This window comes from Trichechus manatus, unplaced genomic scaffold (genome assembly GCF_000243295.1).
Source record: "Trichechus manatus latirostris isolate Lorelei unplaced genomic scaffold, TriManLat1.0 scaffold00001, whole genome shotgun sequence".
NCBI classification, from domain to species: domain Eukaryota; kingdom Metazoa; phylum Chordata; class Mammalia; order Sirenia; family Trichechidae; genus Trichechus; species Trichechus manatus.
The window spans coordinates 23,782,011-23,807,489 of NW_004443937.1; the positions used below are offsets into that span (position 1 = coordinate 23,782,011).

Genomic DNA, 25,479 nt, shown 5'->3' on the forward strand with positions numbered 1-25,479 from the left:
GAAAGTTTACAGCTCAAGTTAGTTTCTTATACAAAATTTATACACATGTTGTTATGTGACCCTAGTTGCTATCCCTGTAATGTGATAGCACACTCCCCTTTCCATCCCGGATTTCCCATGTCCATTCAACCAGCTCCCATCCCTTTCTGCGTTCTCATCTCGCCTCTGGACAGGAGTTGGCTATTTAGTCTCGTGTATCTACTTGAGCTAAGAAGCACACTCTTCACGAGTATCATTTTATGTCCCATAGTCCAGTCTAATCTTTGACTGAAGAGTTGGCCTCGGCAATGGTTTTAGTGCTGGGTTGACAGAGAGTCTGGGGGCCATGCTTTCTGGGGTTCCTCCAGTCTCCATCACACCGTTAAGTCTGGTCTTTTTACTAGAATTTGAGTTCTTCACCCCTCTTTTCTCCTGCTCTGTCAGGGACTCTCTGTTGTGTTCCCTGTCAGGGCGGTCATTGGTGGTAGCTGGGCACCATCTAGTTCTTCTGGTCTCAGGCTGATGCAGTCTCTGGTTTATGTGGCCCTTTCTGTTTGGGCTAATATTTTCCTTGTGTCTTTGTTGTTCTTCATTCTCCTTTACTCGGGTGGGTTGGGACAAATTGATGCATCTTAGATGGTCACTTGCTAGCTTTCAAGACCCCAGACGCCACTCACCAAAGTGGGATGCAGAACATTTTCTTAATCAACTGTTATGCCAATTGACCTAGATGTCCCCAGAAACCATTGTCCCCAGACCCCTGCCCTTACTACTCTGTCCCTCAAAGTGTTTGGTTGTGTTCAGGAAACCTTAACTTTTGGTTTAGTCCAGTTGTGCTGACTTCCCCTGTATTGTGTGTTGTCCTTCGCTTCACCTAAGATAATTCTTGTCTACTATCTAGTTAGTGAATTCCCCTCTCCCTCCCTCTTCACCCTCGTAACCATCAAAGAATGTTTTCTTCTGTGTTTAAACCTTTTCTTGAGTTCTTATAATAGTGGTTTCATACAATATTTGTCCTTTTGCGACTGAATAATTTCAGTCAGCATAATGCCTTCCAGGTTCATCCATGTTGTGAGATGCGCTCACAAGCTTTTAAGACCCCAGTTGCTACTCACCAAAGAAGGATGTAGAACATTGTCTATATGGATTATGTTATGCCAGTTGACTTAGATGTCCCCAGAGACTATAGTCCTTAGCCCTCAAGTCCAGGATCTCAGTTCCCAGAGATGTATGGTTATGGCTAAGAAGTTTTCATGTGTGTGTCCCCTGTGCACACTATTGCATATGTGGGTATATTTGTAGCATATACACATATATATGTATGTGGATGTACTTCCATATGCCCTCTCACCCCTGTTCAGCTTACATATCTACCTGTGTATCCACTCATTGTTATTACTGTTGTTGCAGGATTGTATATGTATTAATATTTACTGTCGTAAATATTGTGTACCTTTCAGTGTCTTCGTTTACCTTGACTATGTTGTGCTGACTTCCCCTATATTGTGTATTATCTCTCCCTTCATCAAGTTAGTAAATCTGCTATCTACTTAGTGGTCCCCCACCCACACTCCATCGCTGGTAACCATCAAAGAATGTTTCTGTGTGGAAACCTTTTCTTGAGTTTGTATAATAGTGGTCTCATACAATACTTGTCCTTTTGTGATTGACTTATTTCACTCAGCATAATGCCCTGGTGGTGCAACAGTTAAGAGCTCAGCTGCTAACCAAAAGGTCGGCAGTTCAAATCTGCCAGCTGCTCCTTGGAAACCCTGTGGGGCAGTTCTACTCTGTCCTATAGGCTTGCTGTGAGTTGGAATTGTCTAGATGGCAACGGGTTTAATGTTTTCCAGGTTCATCCATGTCGTGATATGTTTCATGCATACATCGTTATTCTTTAATGTTGTGTAGCATTTCATTGTGTGTATGTACCATAGTTTGTTTGTCCATTCATCCGCTGATGGGCACTTAGGATGTTCCTCCTTGTTTTAATAATATGGGAAGGATTTTTCCCTCCAGGGCTCCTCAGAGGTTGAGAGAGATGCAGGCCATCACTAGTTAATTTAAAAAATAAAAGATACCAAAACAGGCATATGCCTACCCCATGCCATCCTCAACACAAGCCTAGAGGTTGGTGTCACTATTATCACCATTTTACAGAGAAGGAAACTGAGGCACAGAGAGGGGGCACCTGCCCCAAGTTACACAGCTGGTGACCTCTTTGGCCTTTCTGGGCACCCCACTTGCCCTGGAGAGATCATATGCCCCAAGTGTTCTGAAATGCTCTGGGATGTCCATGTGGCAGACAGTGTGGGTAGGCTGGGCTGGCAGCCCCTTGTTCTGCTGGGGGGTGGATACTGACCCCACCCTTATGTGTATGTGACAATGAAGTTGTGCTTATTGGGAACTGGTTGGGGGACTACAAGGGCAGCATGGCCCTCCACTTTAGGACAGGCTGCGCCTTGTCCTGTAGCAGTTCTACACCACAAAGAAGCCTGTGCCTTTCGGCCAGGGCTGTGTGTTCCCTGTGGTCCTGACAACAGGTACACAGCAGACCAGGGTTCAGGAGGAGAGGGACCTGGGGGGGTCCTCCTGCCCCCCCACCCCAGTCACCAATCACCCCGACCTGGTGCCATTTCAGTGCTGAGAGCTTTGGGCATCCCAGCGCGCAGTGTGACTGCCTTAGAGTCAGCTCATGACACAGAGAACCTCACAGTGAATGTCTACCTGGACGAGAAGGGCAAGGTCATCTCCAGTATGAGTAACGACTCTATCTGGTAGGGTCCCCCCTTCCCACACGGCCCTGCCTCCTTCCTTCCATCTCTGAGGAATTTTCTAGCCCATCTCTAGGCCCTCCCCTCCCTGAGACTCACTCTCTTGTGGTGTCCCTCCCACCTCTTTCAGAGAACAAGTCAAGTCATAGGCGCCTAGATGCCCACTGCCCTTGAAATTCAGTGTTTTTCCAAATTTGCCCTTGGAAAGTCTGTACCAGAATCACCTGAGGGTGCTTGTTAAAAATGCAGACTCCTGTATATGCACGCATGTGACAGCATGCACATATTCATATATATAATAAAGCACATAGGGGGCACAATTATGGATACTGCTTAGATATAACCAAACACCTCACAGAACTGGTCACTGGGTTTGAAGGATTAGGACCATAGTCTCGTGGGACAACTTGGTCAATTGGCATAGCATAGTTCATAACGTTATATTCTACATCCTAGTCTGGTGAGTAGCGTCTGGGGTCTTCAAAGCTTTCGAGCAGTCATCTAAGATACAACCATTGGTCTCTACTCATCCAGAGCAAAAGAGAAAGAAGGAAACCAAAGATTCAAAGAAGAAACTAGTTTACAGGACAAATAGTATACATGAACCACGGTCTCATCTACCCTGAGACCACAAGAATTAGATGGTGCCTGGCTATCACTACCTACCGTTCTAATCAAGGACACAATAGATGGACCCTGATAGACTGGGAGAGAAATGTGGAACAGAACCTCAAATTCCTAAAAACCAACCGAAACAAATGAACAGAAAGACTTACTGGACTAGTTGAAACTGGAGGGCTCCCTCAGATTATTGCTCTGAGATACTCTTCAGACCTTGAACCCCTGAGGTCACCTTGTAGCCAAGTGACAGATTGGCTCGCTAAATAATGAATATCACCCGTAATTACTGTGCCCCAACCCTTTCATTACTACTGGTTTAATGGTATACCAGCCACTTTTTGTGCCTCTGGACCTCGTAAGTAGTACATTATTCTGGTTCCAATGTATTTAGCATCAAGGTGGGTCCCTTTTGAAATGTGTGAAGTTCAGCAGACCAGAGTTGGCGCCTCATTGTTGTGTAGGTTGAACATTCTATTAGGTAATGCTTCCTGGATGTTTTAGTTTTGTAAACTTTTACCTTTTTTGCCTTTATTTCTGTGAGGTAAAGCTTGCAAGCATAATTATGGCTTTCCTGTGTGATAGTTAGGGAGTCCTGATGGGTTTGTTTTGTTTTTTCTGTGTTAAAGTGGTAAAACCAGAGGTTCCCCGTGTAACCTAATGGAAAGACACCAGCAATAAATTCTCGATTTAGCTCTTATTGGTATATTTCATACCACAGATGGGTGGCGCAAGAGTGCCACTTGCCTCATTGGTGGCTTGTATTACCAGGTCATATTTCTCAAAATCCATATTACTAACCAAAAATGTAAACACATTCAATTAGTAAGCATGCATTCCAATACTGAAAACACGTCATCAAAAAAATTAATAAAAAAAATTTAGTAACGAAAGGGTTAAAAAATTACCTATATGAGACCAAATCGTCAACAATGACTTTAAAACAAAGATAAGAATGTAAGAGGGCAGGGAAACTAGATTAATGGAAACAGAACAACCAGAATGGAAATAATGAGAATGTTCATACATTGTGAAGAATGATCAATGTCACTGAACAATTTGTATAGAAATTGTTGAATGGGAACCTAAACTGCTGTGTAAGTCTTAACTGAAAACAACAATAAAATATAATTTAAAAAAAAATACAGATTCCTGGACCAGAGCCTTAGCCCCTAGAGGTGAAGGCCAGGAATCTGTATTTGCTTTTAACACCCTGCCTAGGAGATTCTGGTACTTCCTGCTGTTTGAAAACCTTTGCTGTAACTGGTCCCCATTAGCCAGCGTGAAGCTCTATTTCTTTCTATTTTTTTTTAAGGAAAAATGTTTCCTTTATTTCTTTTGTTGCTTCTTTATTTATTGTTGCCTTTACCCTAACTCAAGCTTGTGAGAAAACACCTTTTTTTAAATTTTATTGTGTTTTTGGTTAAATTTTACAGCACGAATTAGTTTTTCATTCAAAAATTTATACACAAATTGTTTTGTGACATTGGTTGCAATCCCGACAATGTGTCAGCACTCTCCCCCTTTCTCTTCCCACCCTCGGTCTTCCGTGTCCCTTTGTCCAGTTTTCCTGTCCCTTCGTGCCTTTTATCTTTGCTTTTGGGCAGGTGTTGCCCGCTTGGTCGTGTATACTTGATTGAAGTATAACATTCCTCACGTATGTTATTATTTGTTTTACAAGGCTCTGTTTCCTTGGCTCTCTGACCCAGCACGCACAGGCCCCCTTGCAGGCCTAAAAGCGGCCATGGGAGAGAAGAGGGTGAACGAGGAGTTGCAGAGGGACTGGAGGAGATGCGCAGACCAGGGCATGGTTGTAAATCCCTGAGGTGGTCCATTTGGGGCTGGTGCCTGGCAGGGGTGCCTACTCTCACAGCTTTCATTCAGAAGTCACTCGGAAGTTCTAGTTCATGCGCCAGGACAAGGGAGGAAAAAAAAAGAGTTGAAACTGCTGAACGGAGGCGCTAAAACTGTACTACTTGCAGATGATGTAATTTTCTACCTAGAAAAACGGAAAGAATCAACTTAAAAATAAACCCAAAAACCAAGTCAAGCGCCCAGTAGGACAGAGTAGAACTGCCCCATAAGGTTTCCAAGGCTGTAAATCTTTATGGGGGCAGACTGCCACATCTTTTTCCCGCAGAACACCTGATGGGTTCAAGCCACTGAACTTTCAGTTAATAGCCGAGCGCTTTAACCCCTGCACCACCAGGGCTCCTCCTTAAAAATAGCAAGAGCTAATATCAAGAGTTCAGAGATTGGCCAATTACAAAATTACTGATCAACAAAACCAGAATCCCAGCGAATGTCAGTCTGCAGCCCCGGAAAAGATGAGACTTGCTGTTTCTCTCTCATTCACTCATTCATCCGGGGAACACTGTCTAGGCACTAAAGAGACCCAGACAAATAAGATTTGGTCCCTGCCTTGAGGACCTCTCTGCAGCTCGTTGTGAAGCTTCGCTGGCTCTTTGGGAGTCATAGATCAGATCAGGGTCTGATGAGATTTCCCCCACCCCACCCATCTGCATCCAGCTTTCAAGGTGAGACAGCTGAGCCTCAGTGATAGCCTGCCCTTGCCAGTGTTGACAAAAGTTCCCCAGCCCTGAGAACCACCTCTGTGGGTCCCTGGGCATTTTGGCATGTGTCTCTCTCACTGTGTTTGGGGGCGGGCTGGGGTGGACCATTCCCTACCTGCCAAAGGAGTTTCCACGTATGGACAGATGCCGGGATGAAGCGGCCGAATCTGCCCAAGGGCTATGGTGGATGGCAGGCTGCAGACAGCATGCAGCAGGAGCTCAGCCAGGGTGAGCTGGGTGGGTGGGGTCAGCAGGAGACTGCGCTGGATCTGATGCTTTCCTCACCTGGCCCTGGGTTCTGTGGGTCTTGGGTATGCAGCTAAGAAGGTGTAGATAAAGATTTAATAAAAACTTCCCAAAACAAAAAGCTTGCCCAATCATTCCTGCCATCCCACTGAGCAGGGTCTTTTGTTTGCTAGGCATTTTATAAAGATAATGCTAATAATAATAATACTAACAACACAATAATGATAATGATAGCAATTAAGAGGGTCCTACTGTGTGCCTGGGAGGCACAAATGGTTTACACTCCACTACTAACTGAAAGGTTGGTGGTTCGAATCCACCTAGCAGTGCTGTGGAAGGAAGCCCTGGTAATCTGATTCTGAAGAGAACAACAAAGAAAACCCTTCAGAGCTCAGTTCTCCTCTGTGACACATAGGGTGGCCATGAATGGAATTGACTCAACAACAATACGTTTGGTGTTTTTTTTGGGTTTACTGTGTTCCATGTAGGAGCCCTGGTGGCTCAGCGGTTAAGTGTTTGCCTGCTAACCAAAAGGTTGTCAGTTCAAATCCACCAGCTGCTCCTTGGAAACCCTGCTTCTTGGCAGTCTGCTTCTGTAAAGATTAGAGCCTTAGAGACCCTATGGGGCAGTGCTACTCTATCCTATAGGGTTGCTATGAGTCAGAATCGACTGAACGACACACGACAATGTTCCATGTGCAGTACTGACAGGATCCCATCTAACTCACAACTAACCTTTTGAGATCTGTTTTGTCATTATCCCCATTTTACAGATAAGGAGACTGAGGCTCAGGGAGGTGAAGTGAGTTGCCCCAGGTCACACAGCTCCAAGTGGCAAAGCCAGGATTGGAGCCCGAGTTGGATGTAATGGGGCTGATTATCCCACTTGGTTATGGGGTACCTTGTCCCAGGAAGGACTGTAGGCCCTTGTAGCTGGAAGGACCTTGGGGAGAGTCTTTGTACAGATGGGAAAAGAGAGATGAGAGGCTGGTCTGAGGATACTCAGAAAATTTATGAAATCAAGTTATCGTTATTTTAAACTGTGAGTGCTAGTATTAAAGACAAAAAAAGTCTGCCAATAAAGGAAAAACAGGTCAATAGTTTTCAAACGTTTTTTAAAGCAATCAAGCCCTTCAGAAAGAAACTGCATGGGACATCTCATTATGTAAAAGCTCCAGGTGAAGTGTGACTAGGGGACCAGCCTGCCTGACTCCCTGATGCCCTGCCCCCTCCCACCATCCCTGAGGCACCGCAGCCTCCGTGGGACACTGAGGATCCCTGCAGCAGATGCCTCCAATGGTCCTTCGGGAACAAGCTTCTGTTTGGCTGTGAATCTATTCCCTGGAAGAGCAAAGTCACCTGCCCTCGAGGCCAGACAGTGAATGTGGTGGTGGAATGGCCAGTTGGGAAGGTGGGAACTCTGAAACCTGAGCATGCCACCCCAAAGGCCTTCAAATTAAAACTTTAACAGGACTGTGCTGGCCCCACACCCCTCAGTGGGACCCTTGATTCCTCCAGCTATGTATGATCTGAGCCCACGTGGCCCTGAAGGCAAAAGTGCTGTTAGAATGAGTGAAGCTAGCCTCCTTGTCTCCTCCAGCGTTACCCTTGTAATGGGGGTGGTGGTGGTGGTGGTGGTGGGAGGTGTCCCCCAGAGGTGGGAAGGACCAAGGATACGGCCATATCCCCCTGCACTCTGTCAGTGGGCTCCTCGGATCCAGGGAGTCACGGTTACATCTGCTGAGGTGGGGCCAGTGGCCATGGCAACAGGGTAGTGAGCTGCCCCACGGCTACTGGCCTAAGAGACAGAGGAAGCTCTGTTCCCTGGCCAGAAAGGGACCTTAGAAGCTCACCTACCCCACTAACTTTATAGACAAGGCCAGAGAGGGAGATGGAGATACCCAAAGTCACTCAGCAAGTGAGGGGCACAACTAGTGTTAGGTTAGGAGTCCCCCTGGGTCCTAGTCCTCTGCTACACAGAATGCTTTAAAGAGGGAAGGGAGAGGAGCTTCCTATGTTGAGGATTAAGTAAAATAATGGAAGCACCAAGCCCAAAGTCTAGAATACAAAGGTATGTAAAAACCAAAACTACAACCAGTTGTCACTGAGGAAGCTGTGAGCCAATAGACTAATTTGTATTAAGTTGTTAATGACTGATATAGGGACATTTTCATCCACTTGCCAGAAATTTAGAAGAGAGAGCTTACGATGGAAATGCTTCTGTTATCCCAGATAGATAACAACTGCTTATGTTTGTTCCAAGCACAATGCTAAGTACTTTACATGTCTTATTTTGTTTAATCTTCACGATAGTCTTATGGGGTAGATGCTGTTTTTATTCCCATTTTCTAGGAAATGGAGGCTTAGAGAGCTAAAGTAACTTGCTCAAGGTTACACAGCCTCAAGGTTTGAAGTCTGAATTCAAACCCAGATCTTAAAATCCTGTGCTCTGCTGGGTCTGGTTTGCTGGGATTAGTTTAATGGTGGTGGTGCTGACAGTGTGACTTCTCATTACTGGGAGAGAGGTTTCCTTGACAGTCTTGAAGCCAAAGCTGAAAAGTGTCCCTCTTTTCAGAATAAAGACAGCCTAGGAAATGAGCACTCCAGATGTCTCTGCCCTCTGGGCAAAGCTTGCTTGCCAGTTTGGGTTTGGGAGTCATTGCTGTCATTGCTATGGATTTAGGGGTGGCTGTCTAGGCAGGGAAGGCAAGGGACACGATAGGGAAATGAGAGGCCCAGCACAGTCTAGGCAGGGTGGGCACCATTACCCCTGGTTGCCATCCACAACGGTGACATCTTCCTAGGCTATGACACCAAGTTCATCTTCTCCAAAGTGAACACTGACCAGCTCACTTGGCTGATGAAATCAGTGAATGGGAATATGGAGTTGAATATGATCTTGGTGGATCTTAGGAGCATTGGGAAAAAGATCAGCACCAAGGCAGTAGGCTAGGACAGTCAGAGGGACATCACCAACGAGTACAAGTACCCAGAAGGTGACCAGTGTGGCAGGAATCCTTCTAACTCAGAGTTACCAAAAGCTGATAATAGTCAAGATCAAGAGTTGGCAAACTTATTCTGTAAAGGACCTGATAGTAAATATTTTAGGCTTTGTGGGCCAGATGGCCCCTATCACAAGTACTACTCAACTCTGCTGTTGTAGCTTGAAAGCAGCTATAAACAATACATAAGTTAATGAGTATGGCTGTGTTCCAATAAAACTTTATTTGGAATAACAAATGGTAGGCCAGATTTGGCTCATAGGCCATAGTTTGCTGACCCCTGGTCAAGCTGATGATAATGATGATAAAGATCAAGAGCTACATTGATTTTTATTAATAGCTATTATTTATAAGGAGCCTCTGGGCGGTGCAAATGGTTAAAACACTTGTCTGCTAACAGAAAGGTTGGCGGTTTGAGTCCTCCCAGAAGCACCTCAGAAGAACAACCTGGTGATGTACTTCTGAAAAATCAGCCATTGAAAACGCTATGGAGCACAGCTCTACTCTGACACACATGGGGCCGCCATGAGTTGGAATAAACTCAACAGCAACTGGCATCATTCATCACCACCAATAGTAGCTACGAGTATTATTATCAACCATTTATTATTATTAATAATAATCATTAATTTGTAGTTGTAGTTACAGCTAATATTGCTTGAGCGTTAACCACATGCTAAACTCAGTGCAAAGCACATTTCGTACCTCATCTCATTTAGTCCTCGCAGTAGCCTGTGAGGTTTGTTTCTAATTCGCATTTTAAACAAACAAACAATCAAAAAAACCACACTCATTGCTGTGGAGTTGATTCTGACTCATAAAGACCCTATAGGACAGAGTAGAACTGCCACATAGGGTTTCCAAGGAGCAGCTGGTAGATTCGAACTGCCGACATTTTGGTTAGCAGCTAAGCACTTAACAACTGCACCACCAGGGCTTCAATTCACATCTTAGAAAGTCAGAATTATCAGGTTACTGGCCTAAGCTCACAGAGCTAATAACTGGCCGAGCCAGGTTTTGAAGTCAGGTTCCTCTGACACTGAGCCCCCATTCATCGCTACTGTATAATATGAATTCCACAGATCCTACCAGAGCCAGGGACTTCTCTGGACTGGGTCTGGCATAGCAGGGAGCTGGGCACATAAGGTCAGGCAGTGTATCCCTAGGCTTTGTGGTCTGATGGGTCATTTAATACATTGGGATGCCACCCACAGAGACTGAGCCTGCAAAGGGGGTGGGGTAGGCAATCCTGAGAGGGAGGATGAGTCGGTTTGGAACACACTAAATTCAGGGTCTGGAGAACATCCAGGTTGAGATTTCCAGGAAGGGGTGGGTTGAACTCAAAGGAGAGTGACCAGGGCTGGAGGTGGGGATGGGGAAGGGTCAGCCAGGAGGTGGTGACTAAACCCAATAGAAGGATGAAATCCCTTGAGGTGTAGGCAAAGTGAGAAAAGCATCAGGTCAGGAAATGCCAACCTTTCAGGGACAGGCAGATAAACAAAGTCCTCAAACACGAGACAGAAGAAGAGGCAAGAGTTTAGGTTACCAGAGGAGGAATTTGCCCAGGCAGAGGTGGTCACTAGGGCCAGAAGCTGCTAAGATAAGAATCAACAAGTGCCCACACAACAGGTAACCTGGAAGGGTGAGCTGGAGTCACCTGGAGAGAAGAATCAGGGTTCCAGAGCCCCCAAAGCATAGCAAATTGCCCAGGGAAGTCCTGGGAGCCTTTGTTCCTCACTCACCAGGCCTCCAGACTAGAGGTAACTTGGAAACCTACAGGCCAGGCTTCCTGTGTCTCCTCCCACTTAAATGAGATATTCCGGTATCGTGAGAGATCAACAAGGGCCAGAGGAAATCCTAGCCCTAGTGCTCTAATTTGGGGTTTTGTAATACCCTGAGTCAGTCTAGATTTAAAAAAAAGCAAAACAAAACATTAGCTACTGGACTTGGAGCCCATGGTACCCCGATAGGTCAGAGCCATAGTCATCATTATAGCTCTTTCTGGTAAAGGTCTCCATGAGTTATGGCCCAGCCAGGGATTGCCTGTATACCAAATGTATATAATGCTTTTTATTTTTCTAAGGTCAGTAGTAATGCGTTCCCTTTCATTTCTGATTTTAGTAATTTGTATCTTCTCTTTTTTTCTTGGTCATCTGGTTAAAGGTTTGTCAATTTTGTTCGTCTTTTCAAAGAACCAAATTTTGGTTTCATGGATTTTCTCTATTTCATTTGTTTCCACTTTTATTTTTATTATTTCCTTCCTTCTGCTTGTTTTGGGTTTAGTTTGCTCTTCTTTTTTGAGTTTCTTAAGGTGGAGTCAGAACAAGGCCAGGGGAACAGACCATCAGTTGCTCCTATGCAAGTTCAAGTTGAAGCTGAAGAAAATTAGAACAAGTCCACAAGAGCCAAAATACAAACTTGAGTATATCCCACCTGAATTTAGAGACCATCTCAAGAATAGATTTGATGTATTGAACACTAATGACAGAAGACCAGACGAGTTGTGGAATGACAACAAGGACATCATCCAGGAAGAAAGCAAGAGGTCATTAAAAAGACAGGAAAGAAATAAAAGACCAAAATGGATGTCAGAAGAGACTCCAAAAGTTGCTCTTGAATGTAGAGTAGCTAAAGCAAACAGAAGAAATGATGAAGTAAAAGAGCTGAACAGAAGATTTCAAAGGGTGGCTCGAGAAGACAAAGGAAAGTATTATAATGAAATGTGCAAAGACCTAGAGTTAGAAAACCAAAAGGGAAGAACACACTCAGCGTTTCTCAAGCTGAAAGAACTGAAGAAAAAATTCAAGCCTCAAACTGCAGTAGTGAAGGATTCTACAGGGAAACTATTAAATGACGCAGGAAGCATCAAAAGAAGATGGGAGAAATATACAGAGTCACTGTACCAAAAAGAATTGGTTGATGTTCAGCCATTTCAGGAGGTAGCATATGATCAAGAACTGATGGTGCTGAAGGAAGAGGTCCAAGCTGCACTGAAGGCATTCGCGAAAAACAAGGCTCCAGGAGTTGATGGAATACCAATTGAGACGTTTCAACAAACGAATGCAGCGCTGGAATCCTCATTTGTCTATGCCAAGAAATTTGGAAGACAGCTACCTGGCCAACCGACTGAAAGAGATCTATATTTGTGTCCATTCCAAAGAAAGATGATCCAACAGAATGAGGAAATTATTGAACAATATCGTTAAGATCACACACAAGTAAAATTTTACTAAAGATCATTTAAAAGTAGTTGCAGCAGTACATCGACAGGGAACTACCAGAAATTCAAGCCGGGCTCAGAAGAGGATGTGGAACGGGGGATATCATTGCTGATGTCAGATGGATCTTGGCTGAAAGCAGAGATTACCAGAAAGATGTTTACCTGTGTTTTATTGACTATGCAAATACATTTGACTATATGGATTATAACAAATTATGGATAACATTGCCAAGAATAGGCATTTCAGAACACTTAATTGTGCTCATGAGGAACCTATACTTAGACCAAGAGGCAGTTGTTTGAACAGAATAAGGGGATACTGTGTGGTTAAGGTCAAGAAAGGTGTGCGTCAGGGTTGTATCCTTTCACCATACTTATTCAATCTGTATGCTGAGCAAATAATCTAAAAAGCTGGACTATATGAAGAAAAATTCAGCATCAAGATTGGAGGAAGATTCATTAACAGTCTGTGATACGCAGATGACACAACCTTGCTTGCTGAAAGTGAAGAGGACTTGAAGCACTTACTGATGAAGATCAAAGACCGCAGCTTTCAGTATGGATTACACTTCAACATAAAGAAAACAAAAATCCCCCCAACTGGACCAATGAGCAACATCATGATAAACGGAGAAGACTGAAGTTGTCAAGGATTTCAATTTATTTGTATCCACAATTAACACCCATGGAAGCAGCAGTCAAGAAATCAAACGACACATTGTATTGGACAAATCCGCTGCAAGAGATCTCTTTGAAGTGTTAAAAAGCAAAGATGTCACTTTAAGGACTAAGGAGCGCCTGACCCAAGCTATAGTGTTTTCAATCGCCTCATATGCATGTGAAAGCTGGACGATGAATAAGGAAGACTGGAGAAGAATTGATGCCTTTGAATTATGGTGTTGGTGAACAATATTGAATATACCATGGACTGCCAGAAGAAGGAACAAAACTGTCTTGGAAACAGTACAAGCGGAATGCTCATTAGAAGCAAGGATGATGAGAGTTCATCTCACATACTTCAGACGTATTACCAGGAGGGACCAGTCCCTGGAGAAGGACATCACGCTTAGTAAAGTAGAGGGTCAGCGAAAAAGAGGAAGACCCTCAACAAGATGGATTGACACAATGGCTGCAACAATGGGCTCAAGCATAACAAGGATTGTGAGGATTGCACAGGACTGGGCAGTGTTTTGTTCTGTTGTATATGGGGTCACTATGAGTCAGAACTGACTCAACTGCACCGAACAACAACAACAACAAGGTGGAGGGTTAGAGTATAGAATTAAGATTATTCTTCTTTTCTAACATTGGTATTTACAGCTATAAATTTTCCTCTAAGCACTGATTTAGCTGCATTCCATAAATTTTGGTATGTTGTGTTTTTGTTTTCATTCATCTCAAAGTATTTTCTAATTTCCCTTGTAACTTCTTTGACTCATTGGTTATTTAGGAGTGTGTTGTTTCATTTCTGTGTATCTGAATTTCACAAATTTCCTTCTGTATTCTTATTTCCTTCCATTGTGGTTAGAGGACATATTTTGTATTATTTCAATCCTTTTAAATTTATCAAGACTTGTTTTATGACCTAACATATGTATGTACTAAAGAATGTTTCATGTGCACTTGAAAAGAGTGTATATTCTGCTGTTGTTGGGTGGAGTGTTTTATAGATGTATGCTAGGTCTAGTTGTTTTATAGTGTTGTTCAAGTCTTCTATTTCCTATTGATCTTCTGTCTAGTTGTCCAACTTGTTGAAAACAAAATATTGAAGTCTCCAACTATTATTGTCCAATTCTCCTTTTAAATCTGTCCATTTGTGCTTCATGTATTTTGGTACATGGTAGCCGCAGGGGCTGGTGAACCCAAGATCGGCAGATTAGAGAGCAGAGCTCTTGCTCACAGGCTGTGAAGATTGACGAATCCCAAGATTGGCAGGCAAGACCGCAAGGCTTCTTCTAATTGATGTAGCTGCAGGGGCTGGCGAACCCAAGATTGGCAGGTCGGAGAGCAGGGCTCCCGCTCAATGGCTGTGAAGGTTGACGAATCACAAGATCAGCAGATAAGCTGATAGCTCAAGTCCCAAGAACCAGAGGTGAGATGAGCAGGAGGCAGCCACAGGATCGAGAGTGAGCAAAAAGCCAGAACATCTGCTTATATTCGGATGCAGGCCACACCCCAAAGGAAACTCCCTTTCAACTGATCAGCTACTCTCAGCAAATTCCATCATGGAGTGATCACATATAAACACTGAGAATCATGGCCCAACCAAGTTGACATACAATCTTAAACCATCACAATATTTATTTTTGTATTGGGCACCTTGCTTTTTTTGACAATATACCTTGTATCACACATATAGGGTTTCCTCATTTGTTTTTATGACCAAGTAATTTCCATTAACTGGCTACACCTACTTCTTTAGCCATCCCCTCTTAGTGATGTTGAGACTGTTTCCAATCATTTTCTGATAGACAAGACTGCAGTGTCTGTATGTAGCATTGGTCATGTGTCATTTAATGGGTGTGGGGACATATCTGCCTGACAAATTCGGAGAATTGGGATTATGTGCTAGGTACTTTAAATGTGTTTTAAATAAAATTTTACTTAAGTAAAATTTAAGAGTATTGGACTACATCTTCCTTGTTAAAATGGAAATACCGAACTGTTTGTAATTTCAGTCCCCTCCCTCATACATCCAGTATCTAACTTGCTTCTTTCACTCCACAGCAGATGAAGAGATCAAATCTGTTAGTGTCATAGAGAAGAGCCTCATTCTTCTCACTGCTCAATGGGATTCTCATGGCTGGAAATTCCTTAGTTTATTTGACTTTCACCCTTCATACTTTTAGCCATTACAATCAGTGCTATGAGAACAGCCTTGAACTTTTGTCAATAGATACATGAAAAAAAATGGTACTGGATTTGAACTTGCATCTCCTTGATGTCTTAGTGAGACTGGGTATTTTTTTCATATTGACTATTGGGTTTTCTTTTCTGGGAACTGCCTGTTTATATCTCATGCCCTTCTTTTTTTTTTCATTTGGGCTGTCTTGTTCTTGTTGATTTGTTCTCATAACAGTGGGTCAACCTGCCAATGTCTTTGCTGTTCTGCCACCATGTCCTGTGTTGCACATCTGGGTGGTGGGGTGTCTGTGTGTGTCTGTGGGTGTGTGTGACTATGTGGGCTCTCCCTCCAAGTGTGGCAGCTTGAGGTCTATCTCGGGACCTTGGTGAACCCTGTCATACTACCTTTAATTTTTTCACTTTGGCCACTTAATACTATTGACCAAAATTCTGAAACAGGGGATGAGAATGGAAGCTATTCCTTCCACAGACACTGAGTAAGTACCTACTGTGAGCAGAGATGAAGAGACCCTGAATTTAGAAGAGGGGCAGAGTGGGGAGCATAGCAAGTGTGGAGTGGCTCCAATCCCTGCTCTGAAGCGACCAGCTGGGTGGTGTTGGGCGGATACCCGAGTCTCGTCTGTAAAATTAGCGTTAGGTTGAGGAGATTGCGGGCTGCCGTGGGGGCTGGAGATCATGTCCAGCAAGTGCAGGGCTTGGCACAGACGTGAGGGGACTCTGGGACCCACACCCAGTACAGTGGGAGGTGGAGTTGTATGCTGGCTGCTCTGGGTGTGGGTTACAGCTTACCAGTTACAGCTTTCTCCTGTGAAAATGCTGTGCCCTTGCTGAAGACTTCATGGCAGGTTCCTGATGCCACTGCCTTAGAGCTTCTGATAATTTACCCAAGGAAATTGCCACACAGCCCTTCACATCTTCAGGCCTGGCCATTGTGAGGGCTTGTCATGGCCCTATAGGTGGGGGCCTCTGGCCAGTGCCCTAGTAGGTGCACTGGAGGCAGGGACTCCGGGCAGACTAAGAATGTGGCCCCCCTTTAAAAGACTATTCTTTGATATTTCTGTGGAGATGTGGCTGAGGGCCAAAAGAGAAGGGTGGAGGAGCAGATTGCTGGTGGCAGCCCCAGCCTGTTGTCTGAGCATTTACTTGGCCCCAGACATACTTTCCCCACCCAGCAAAATGGGATCCTGTAGTTCACTGGGCCCACCCTCCTTGGAAGGCAGCTAAAGGTCCATCTGTCATGGCTTAAGTGTCAAAAGAGTTTCTCTTGGAGGTCTTAACCCCTGCCCAAATGACTTAGTAAAGTATTTCTTCCAACTCCTGAGAGGAGTTGGGGAGAGTCCACAACACTCCCTGGTCATGTTTCTGGGGATGTTTGCTGTGCCTTGCAAAGAGGCGTTCTAGGTGGGCCTCGCTGGCCTGCCCCTTGATTTGCTCTGGCTATATTTCAGGAGTTGAGAGGTCTTAGCTAATGACTCTGTGTTGCCAATGGGATGAGGTGTGGGTGGAGAGTGGAGCTGTGTTGGGAGAGCTAGATGTTTGGAGGAAAATAACAAAATGAGATCAAGTCTGAAGCATGCTGAACAAAACGCAAACTGAGGGGCACCCTGGTGGGGGAGCACGAGGCCTGTGATTGGGTCTGAGAAAGAAATCTTAGCCAGGGCCAGTTCTGGGGGTAAGTGGGTACAACAGTCTCAAGTGTCTCATCTAAGAAGATTAGGGGTGTGGCTCTGGGAGGAGGAACAGAGCCAGACTTCAGTTGTGAGCCTTTCTCTGGGCTAAGCTGTGAAGCAAAAGCAACTTGGCTACGAAGCAAAAAATTTTAGAATTTTAGGTCTTGTTTGTGAGGTGTACTAATGTCCAAAGGTACGGAGGGGAGCACTGGTGTGGAGGAGGCAGGAGCCTGTGCTTGGAACATGCGGAGCACACACAGGCATTTAACCCTGGAGCTTGGGAAAGGCATCTGTAGGGTCTCTTCCTCACAAGTGTTGCTTGTTTCAAGGACACTTCTGGGGAAGCCTCCCTGCATCCATCGTTCCTGGTGGAGGGATGTCTCCCAACCACAGGCTGTTATCTGGGACTGGGTTGTAGGGCAAGGTCCCTCCTTTGGCCATGAGGGATCCTGATTAGGGATGCAGAGGAGGCCAGAATGTACGTAAGGCTACCTCTGGCTGGCATGGATTACTGTTCTTGAGTTCCTTAACAAGTCTGACAAACTCAGGATGTCAGGTGGTTGTTGATGGTGCTGTTGTTTCTATGCAGACTGTATATATCTATCTATATGTGTATGTGTGTGTATTCATTCCGGGCTGGGTATCACTCATCATTGTTGGTCTACTTCTCTGCTTTAGCTTATCATGACTCATGCATGTTTTCTCTCCCTCAATCTCCTCCCCACCCCAGCATAGTGGCCTGACACAAACATAGTTGGCCGACAGCTTATTTGCATTTGCAGCCTCGAGAACTCCCTGAGCATCCCTTTGACCAATGCCAAGTTCTCCTGGGAAAGCCTGAGCATCTCCCCACAGTAGACTTTCAACCAAGGTATTTTTTACAAATAGGGCAGAAACAATCTCTCCAGGCACATATTGTTACACATGTGTCCAAGTATTTCTGAAATGTAGATTCCCAGAATGAGATTATAAGGCCAAAATGTTCAGTACCTTTTGTTGTTGTTGTTGTTACGTGCCGTCAAGTCGGTTCCAGCTCATAGCGACTCCATCCATGTACAACAGTATGAAACACTGGCTGGTCCTGCGCCACCCTCACAGTCTTTGCTATGTTGCAGCCACTGTGTCCATCCATCTTGTTGAGGGTCCTCCTCTTTTTTGCTGACCCTCTCCTTTACCAAGCATGATGTCCTTCTCCAAGGACGGGTCCCTCTTCCATGTTGTTAATGAGTCTTCCTCCAATACTGATGTTCTTCTTCATATAGTCCAGCTTCTCGGATTATTTGCTCAGCATACAGATTGAATAGTATGGTGAAAGGATACAACTCCGACGCACACCTTTCCTGATTTTAAACCATGCAGTATCCCCTTGTTTTGTTCAAACAACTGCCTCTTGGCCTATGTACGGGTTCCTCATGAGCACAGATAAGTGTTCTGGAATTCCCATTCTTTGAAATGTTATCCATAATTTGTTATGATCTACACAGTCAAATGCCTTTTCATATTCAATAAAACACAGGTAAACATCTTTCTGATATTCTCTGCTTTCAGCCAAAATCCATCTGACAAAAGGTATCTTTTGATAGCACAAAATTGCTTTCCCAAAAGATTGCATTCATTTATTCTCCACCAACAGGTCTTTTTTATTTTTGCCAATCTAATGGTTAGATAACCTGGTGGCACAATGGTTAAGAGCTCAGGCTGCCAACCAAAAGATCGGCAGTTCGAATCCATCAGCCACTCCTTGGAAACCCTATGGGGCAGTTCTACTCTGTCCCATAGGGTCGCTATGAGTCGGAACCGACTTGATGGCAATGGGGTTAATGGTTAAATGATCTCATTGTTTTAATTTGCGCCTCTCATTATTTGTGACACTGAATTTTTTCTTATGTTAATTGACAACCTCCTGTGAATTGCCTGTTCATATCTGTCTTAGTTATCTAGTGCTGCTATAACAGAAATGCCACAAGTGGATGGCTTTAACAAAGAGAAATTTATCCTCTCACAGTCTAGGAGGCTAGACGTTCAAATTCAGGGCACCAGCTCCAGGGGAAGCCATTTCTCCCTCTGTCAGCTCTGGGGGAAGGTCCTTGTCATCAATCTTCCTCTTGCACTGAGCTTCTCAGTGCAAGGACTCCAGGTCCAAAGGACGAGCTCCACTCCCAGTTCTTCATTCTTGGTGGTAGGCGGTCCCTCTGTCTCTCTGCTCACTTCTCTCTTTTATATCTCAAAAGAGATTGACTCAAGACGCAACCTAATCTTGTAGACTGTGTCCTGCTTCATTAACACAACTGCTTCTAATCCTGCCTCATGCACATCACAGAGGTTAGGATTTCCAACACATAGGAAAATCACATCAGATCACAAAACAGTGGACAACCACACAATACTGGGAATCATGGCCTAGCCAAGTTGCTAACACATTTTGGGGGGACATAATTCAATCCATAACAATATCCTTTGCCCATTTTTCTACTGAGCCATTTATCTTTTCATCTTAATTTGTGTATGCTCCTTACATGGTAAGGAGTGTTATGTGATGCAAATAGTTTGTCACAGTCTGTATTTTTTTTTTAACTTTATGATGCCTTTCACCATTAGAACATTTAAATTTTAAGGTAGCCAAATTTATCAATCTTTTCCTTTATGGCTATTGGGTTTTATGTCACCCCAAGAATATAGACATTATTCTCCAATGCTTTTTCTTGAATTTTTGGCTTTATTTTCATAATTAGGCATTGATCTGGAATTTAATTTTTTGTGTGTGGAGTGATGTACAGCTCCAACTTTATTGAATCATCTGTATCATTTTCCTAGTACTTTGAAAATACCACCTTATTATATTGTTAATTCTTATATGTCTCTAGGTCTCTGGACTCTTTAATCTGCTTATTTGATTTTCTTCTCCTAATGCAATACCATGCAATTAATTTTTTAAATTCTTTTTTTCTAATTGTGCTTTAGGTGAAAGTTTACAGCTCAAGTTAATTTCTCACACAAAAATTTATACACATATTGTTGTATGATACTAGTTGCAATCCCTATAATGTGACAGCACACTTCCCCTTTCCACCCCAGGTTTCCTGTGTCCATCCAACCAGCTCCTGTCCCTTTCTGCCTTTTCATCCTGCCTCCGGACAGGAGTTGCCCATTTAGTCTCATGTATCTGCTTGAACTAAGAAGCACACTCTTCAGGAGTATTAGTTTATGTTTTATAGTCCAGTTTAATCTTTGTCTGAAGAGTTGGCTTCAGAAGTGATTTTAGTTCTGGGTTAACAGAGCGTCCGGGGGCCATGTCTTCGAGGGTTCCTCCAGTCTCAGTCAGACCATTATTAAGTCTGGTCTTTTTAGGTGAATTTGAGTTTTGCACCCCTCTTTTCTCCTGCTCCTTCAGGGACTCTCTGTTGTGTTCCCTGTCAGGGCGGTCATTGGTGGTAGCTGGGCACCATCTAATTCTTTTGGTCTCAGGCTGATGCAATCTCTGGTTTATTTGGCCCTTTCTGTCTCTTGGGCTAATATTTTCCTTGTGTCTTTGTTGTTCTTCATTCTCCTTTGCTCCAGGTGGGTTGGGACCAATTGATGCATCTTAGATGGCCGCTTGCAAGCTTTTAAGACCCAGACGTCACTCACCAAAGTGGAATGAAGGACATTTTCTTAATAAACTTTGTGATGCCAAGTGACCTAGATGTCCCCTGAAACCATGGTTCCCAGACCCCGGCCCCTGCTACTTTGTCCCTCAAAGTGTTTGGTTGTGTTCAGGAAACTTCTTAGCTTTTGGTTTAGTCCAGTTGTGCTGACTTCCCCTGTATTGTGTGTTGTCCTTCCCTTCACCTAAGATAATTCTTGTCTACTATCTAGTTAGTGAATTCTCCTCTCCCTCCCTCCCCACCCTTGTAACCATCAAAGAATATTTTCTTCTGTGTTTAAACCTTGAGTTCTTATAATAGTGGTCTCATACAATATTTGTCCTTATGCGACTGACTACTTTCAGTCAGCATAATGCCTTCCAGATTCATCCATGTTGTAAGATATTTCATGGATTCATCATTGTTCTTTATCATTGTGTAGTATTCCACTGTGTGTATGTATCATAATTTGTTTATCCATTCATCTGTTGATAGGCATCTAGGCTGTTTCCATCTTTTTGCTATTGTGAACAGTGCTACAATGAACAGGGGTGTGCATATATCTATTTGCGTGATGGCTCTTATTTCTCTAGGATATATTCCAAGGAGTGGGATTGCTGGACCATATGGTACTTCTATTTCTAGCTTTTTAAGGAAGTGCCAAATCGATTTCCAAAGTGGTTGTACTGTTTTACATTCCCACCAGCAGTGTATAAGTGTTTCAGTCTCTCCAAAACCTCTCCAATACTTACTATTTTGTGGTTTTTGGATTAGTGCTAGCCTTGTTGGGGTGAGATGGTATCTCATTGTAGTTTTGATTTGCATTTCTCTAATGGCTAATGATCGTGACCATTTCCTCACATATCTGTTAGCTGCCTGAATGTCTTCTTTGGTGAAGTGTCTGTTCATATCCTTTGCCCTTTTTTTAATTGGGTTATTTGTCTTTTTGTTGTTGAGGTTTTGCAGTATCTTGTAGATTTTAGATATTAGACCCTGATGGGATATGTCATAACCAAAATTTTTTTCCCAGTCTGTAGGTTGTCTTTTCATTCTTTTGAATACCATGCAGTTTAAATGATGTAGTTCTACAGTACATTTTGATATATAGTAGGCAGATGCCCCCCTTGTTTTCTTGCCCATGGAACTTTTCAAATCATCTTGTCATATCTCATTAAAAGTTGTTGGCATTTTGATTGGTGCTACATTGAATTTATCAATTTATTTGGGGTAGAATTGTGATAAATGACAATATTGAGTTTTCCCATTTAAGAATGTGGTATATTGTTCCATTTATTCAGTTCTTGTTTGTGATCTTTAGGAAAGTTTTATTGTTTTCTTCATATATAACTCACACATTCCTAGTTGGGTTAATTCCAAGGTGTATTGTAGCTCTTGGTGCTCTTGTGAATAGAACATTTTTCATTGCATTTTCTAATTTTTGTTTGCTGGATACGGAAATGATTGATTTTGGTATGCTGATGTATCTGGCAAAGGACTTCACTGAACTCTAATGGTTTGTTCCTGAGAGGTTTCCGAGGGTCTGTTTCTTACCGGGTATCTGAATCTTCCAAGTAAAAAGCACCAGACTACCATTTCTCCTACACCAGGGTTTCTCAAACCTTAAAGTACCTATAAATTACCTGGAGAATACTGTTAAAATGCAAATTCTCAGTCAGGAAGTCTGGAGTGGGACCTCAGATTCTGGGCCTAACAAACTCCCGGTGATGCGGATGCTGCTGGTCCCTGGACCACACTTTGAGTAATGAGGGGCTAGATGATTCCTTTCATGTGGATTTCATCATAAAACAGATGTTCTTCTTGCACACAACTGTTGTTAATATCCGTGAAACAAGAACATTTGTAAACCCATGCAGGGCTCCCAGGAGGGTGTGCAAAATGCCAGAGCTGGAAGAGGCTTGGGAACCAGCTGGTCCAGCCACCTTGCTTTACATAGAAAGCCGAAGCCCAAGAGTAGCTGAGCTGTCTACAGTCCCAAAGCTGGGATCCCATATTTGAGCAGTGCCAGACTGTGGTTTGAGTGCCAGTCAACTAGCCAGTGGACCGTGGGCAGACCTGAGACTCCAAGAGCAATAAAATGGGGGTAATACTGTTACCTGACCAGTCTACCTCACAGGACTACTGGGAGAGTCAAATGGGCTGAACTGTAAGAGGAAAAAGGGCAGGAAGTGTGCTGAGTGCCTTGAGTGTCCCAGGTCAGTCTGGCTCCAGAGGCCACGCTTGTCCCAGCCCCACACCTTCTAGCGTGAAGGTGAATGGGAAGGAAGTCTATAAACTAGGGTGCACGACTCAAAATGGCCAGACCAGTTGGCGGTAATAAGGGAGGCAGTTGGGTGTCATGGACAAGCAGGAATGGAGGGGACAGTGGCAGTAGGAGTGGCTGCTGCTGCTCACCTCAGCTAGCTGAGGCCACATGCAGACTTTGGCCCAGCACTGTAGGATCTTCTGAATTTTCTGAATAGGCCAGAGGACGGTGTGTGGTGTTCTAGAGTGTAAAGCTCCCGGATCTTAAAAGGTGGCAATTGATTCAAATTGTGAAAATCACCCTGTAGACCACGAGAAGTTGGTCCTCAGCCTACTGGTTTGTAAACAGTGCTGCTACCAGCCAAGATGCTACCTGTGATCCTCCACCCACCTTTCGGCCACTGGGGGCGCCACCCTGACCCACTGAGTCTGACTCTCTGGCATGATGTCTAGTCATAGTATTTGTCAAAATCTCCCCAGGTGGTTCTAACAGCATCTGGGGTTGAGGTTCACCTTGCTGTGCCCTTAAATGGCCAGGCCTTTTCAAAGAGGCTGAGCTAAAGCCAGGAGTTCCTCACACAATGCACCTGCCCCCCAGGATTCTTGGCTGATCGCATGTCTGCGTGCCTTTTCATTTTCCAGGACCGTGATGCCTGGTGAGACCATCAGCTTCCAAATAAAAGGTGCCCCAATGAAAACTAGATCCAGGAAATTTATCATCAAGTTTAGCTCCAATGAAATGAAAGAAGTTTGTGCTGGGAAGATTATTCTCATTACCAACTAGTCTTTCCCTGATGCTGTGGAAACAGGGGGGCAGGAGCCCACTGGCTCTGAGGCTTGGCTGAGCACTTCAGCATCTCCTAGTTGGGGATGAGCTTTCAGATCATGCATGATTAGATTTGATTACACAGATGAGGGCAGACTCAAGAGCCAACTGGGTGTAGGATAAGGAGTTCAAAGGCCAACATGACTAGAGCCACAGGCAGCCAGCCCCTCTAGGCCAGGGTTCGGCCAGCCCTGGAGGCCCTGTCTACTGTGGATGTTCTCTCAGCATTGGCTTGGGCCTTCTGGAAGTGCAGCCACTCCTCTCTACTGCCTGCCTGAAATCCAAGGGTTCCCTTTCCTGGATGCTCCACCCCCACACCCACTGGCTCCCTTTCAGGGGCCCTAGTCTGAGGAAGGAGCCCTGGTGATGCAGGGGTTAAGAGCTGGGCTGCTAACCAAAAGATTGGCAGTTTGAATCCACCAGCAACTCCTTGGAAACCCTATGGGGCAGTTCTACTCTGTCCTATACGGTCACTATGAGTGGGAATAGACTTGACAGTGATGGGTTTGGTTTTTTTTCTTTTTTTTTTAAGTCTGAGGAAGGAGTCCCTGGCTGGCACAAACAGTTAAGTGCTTGATGACTAGCTGAAAGTTTGGCAGTTCGAACTCACCCAGAGGTGTCTCAGAAGCAGGCCTAGCAAACTACTTCCAAAAGATTAGCCATTGAAAACCCTATGGAGAAGTTCTACCCTGACACACATGGCGTTGCCATGAGTTGGAACTGACTCAACGGCAACTAACAACAGTCTGAGGAACGACAGGTGGGCTGGCAGCTTTCCCTCTGACATTGGCTTGGTGGGGGGGCACACACACCACAGAAGCAAAGCTGAGAGCCGTCTAACATGGGTCTGTCTTCCACCTTCTACAACTTCAGGCAGCTTGAAACTATGGGTGCCCTGGGCCCAACTCCATGGCTGTATGCTCTTCCCCAGGGTGGGTATGCCTTTGGAGCACCTGTGGTTTATTAGGAATTTACAGCCTGCTAGGTTCAAGACTCCCCAGCCCCTTGGTGGTAGGGGGTGACTCAGAGGTCCCTCTGACCTGTGAAGGATGGTGTTGAAGAATTAGCATCATGAGCCTTCAAGGGGGCCAGTATAGGGAGGGATAGAGGAGGGAGATGAGGAATGGCCGCACCCTTCTGGTGAGGGCACCCACTCTTGTCTCATGCCTGCTCAGCCAGGGATGCAGAGCAAGTGCCCCATCCCAGGCCTGCTCCCTTCATGAAGCCCTAGAACCTTCTCCAAGGAACTGCTGTAGGCTCCTCCGTCTTGGATGTGGCATCCTCCACCTTGGATTTGTGAATTTTCTGGGCCCATTGTTTCCTCTCCTCCATTTCAGCCCTCTCACGGCCAGGAAGTAAATTTACCCTGAGTACCCCTCTGCCCGCGATCCACCATACCCCAGGAATAGAGCTGCCTTTGGGCCCACCTGTGGGCCTCCATCTCAGGGCATGGAGGGTCAGGCCAGCCAGAGGGGATACTGACGTTGGCCAGCCTGAAGATGGGTTTAAAACAAGGGTGCCCCTTCCTGACCTTTGGGGTAAAGAAGACAACCCCAAGGCAACTCCCCACTTGAAGCCTCCCGCCTTGCCCACCACCTCATCTCCTCTGTGCTGGAGGACTCCACAGGGCCCAAGGGGTGGTCTGCAGGCAGATTCAGGAAACCACCAGAGAACCTCCAGGCCTGGCGACAGGCTCTCCCCAGGCTCCCCGCTCAGTACAGGCAGGCTGCCCAGGGTAAAGGCCCGCCCAACCTGCAAGACCCAGGGAGGAGGCCGAGGGGCCGCTCTCCCTTTCCCAGATGCCTGGAGCTGGCCAGAGTA

At 44.8% G+C, this 25,479-nt stretch overlaps 1 protein-coding gene across 1 annotated transcript in view; it reads left to right on the forward strand.

The window, feature by feature from the left end:
* TGM4 (transglutaminase 4) overlaps positions 1–23,715 on the forward strand; it is a 37,501-nt gene extending 13,786 nt beyond the window's left edge. Inside the window, 9 exon segments of the mRNA XM_023727133.1 lie at positions 2,371–2,439; positions 2,442–2,522; positions 2,621–2,756; positions 6,069–6,181; positions 8,944–9,186; positions 15,140–15,159; positions 17,683–17,801; positions 22,833–22,839; positions 23,431–23,715. Of these exon segments, the coding sequence (XP_023582901.1) occupies positions 2,371–2,439; positions 2,442–2,522; positions 2,621–2,756; positions 6,069–6,181; positions 8,944–9,186; positions 15,140–15,159; positions 17,683–17,801; positions 22,833–22,839; positions 23,431–23,616 (974 nt within the window). The 3' untranslated portion in view covers positions 23,617–23,715.
* The last annotated feature ends 1,764 nt before the right edge of the window (positions 23,716–25,479 follow it).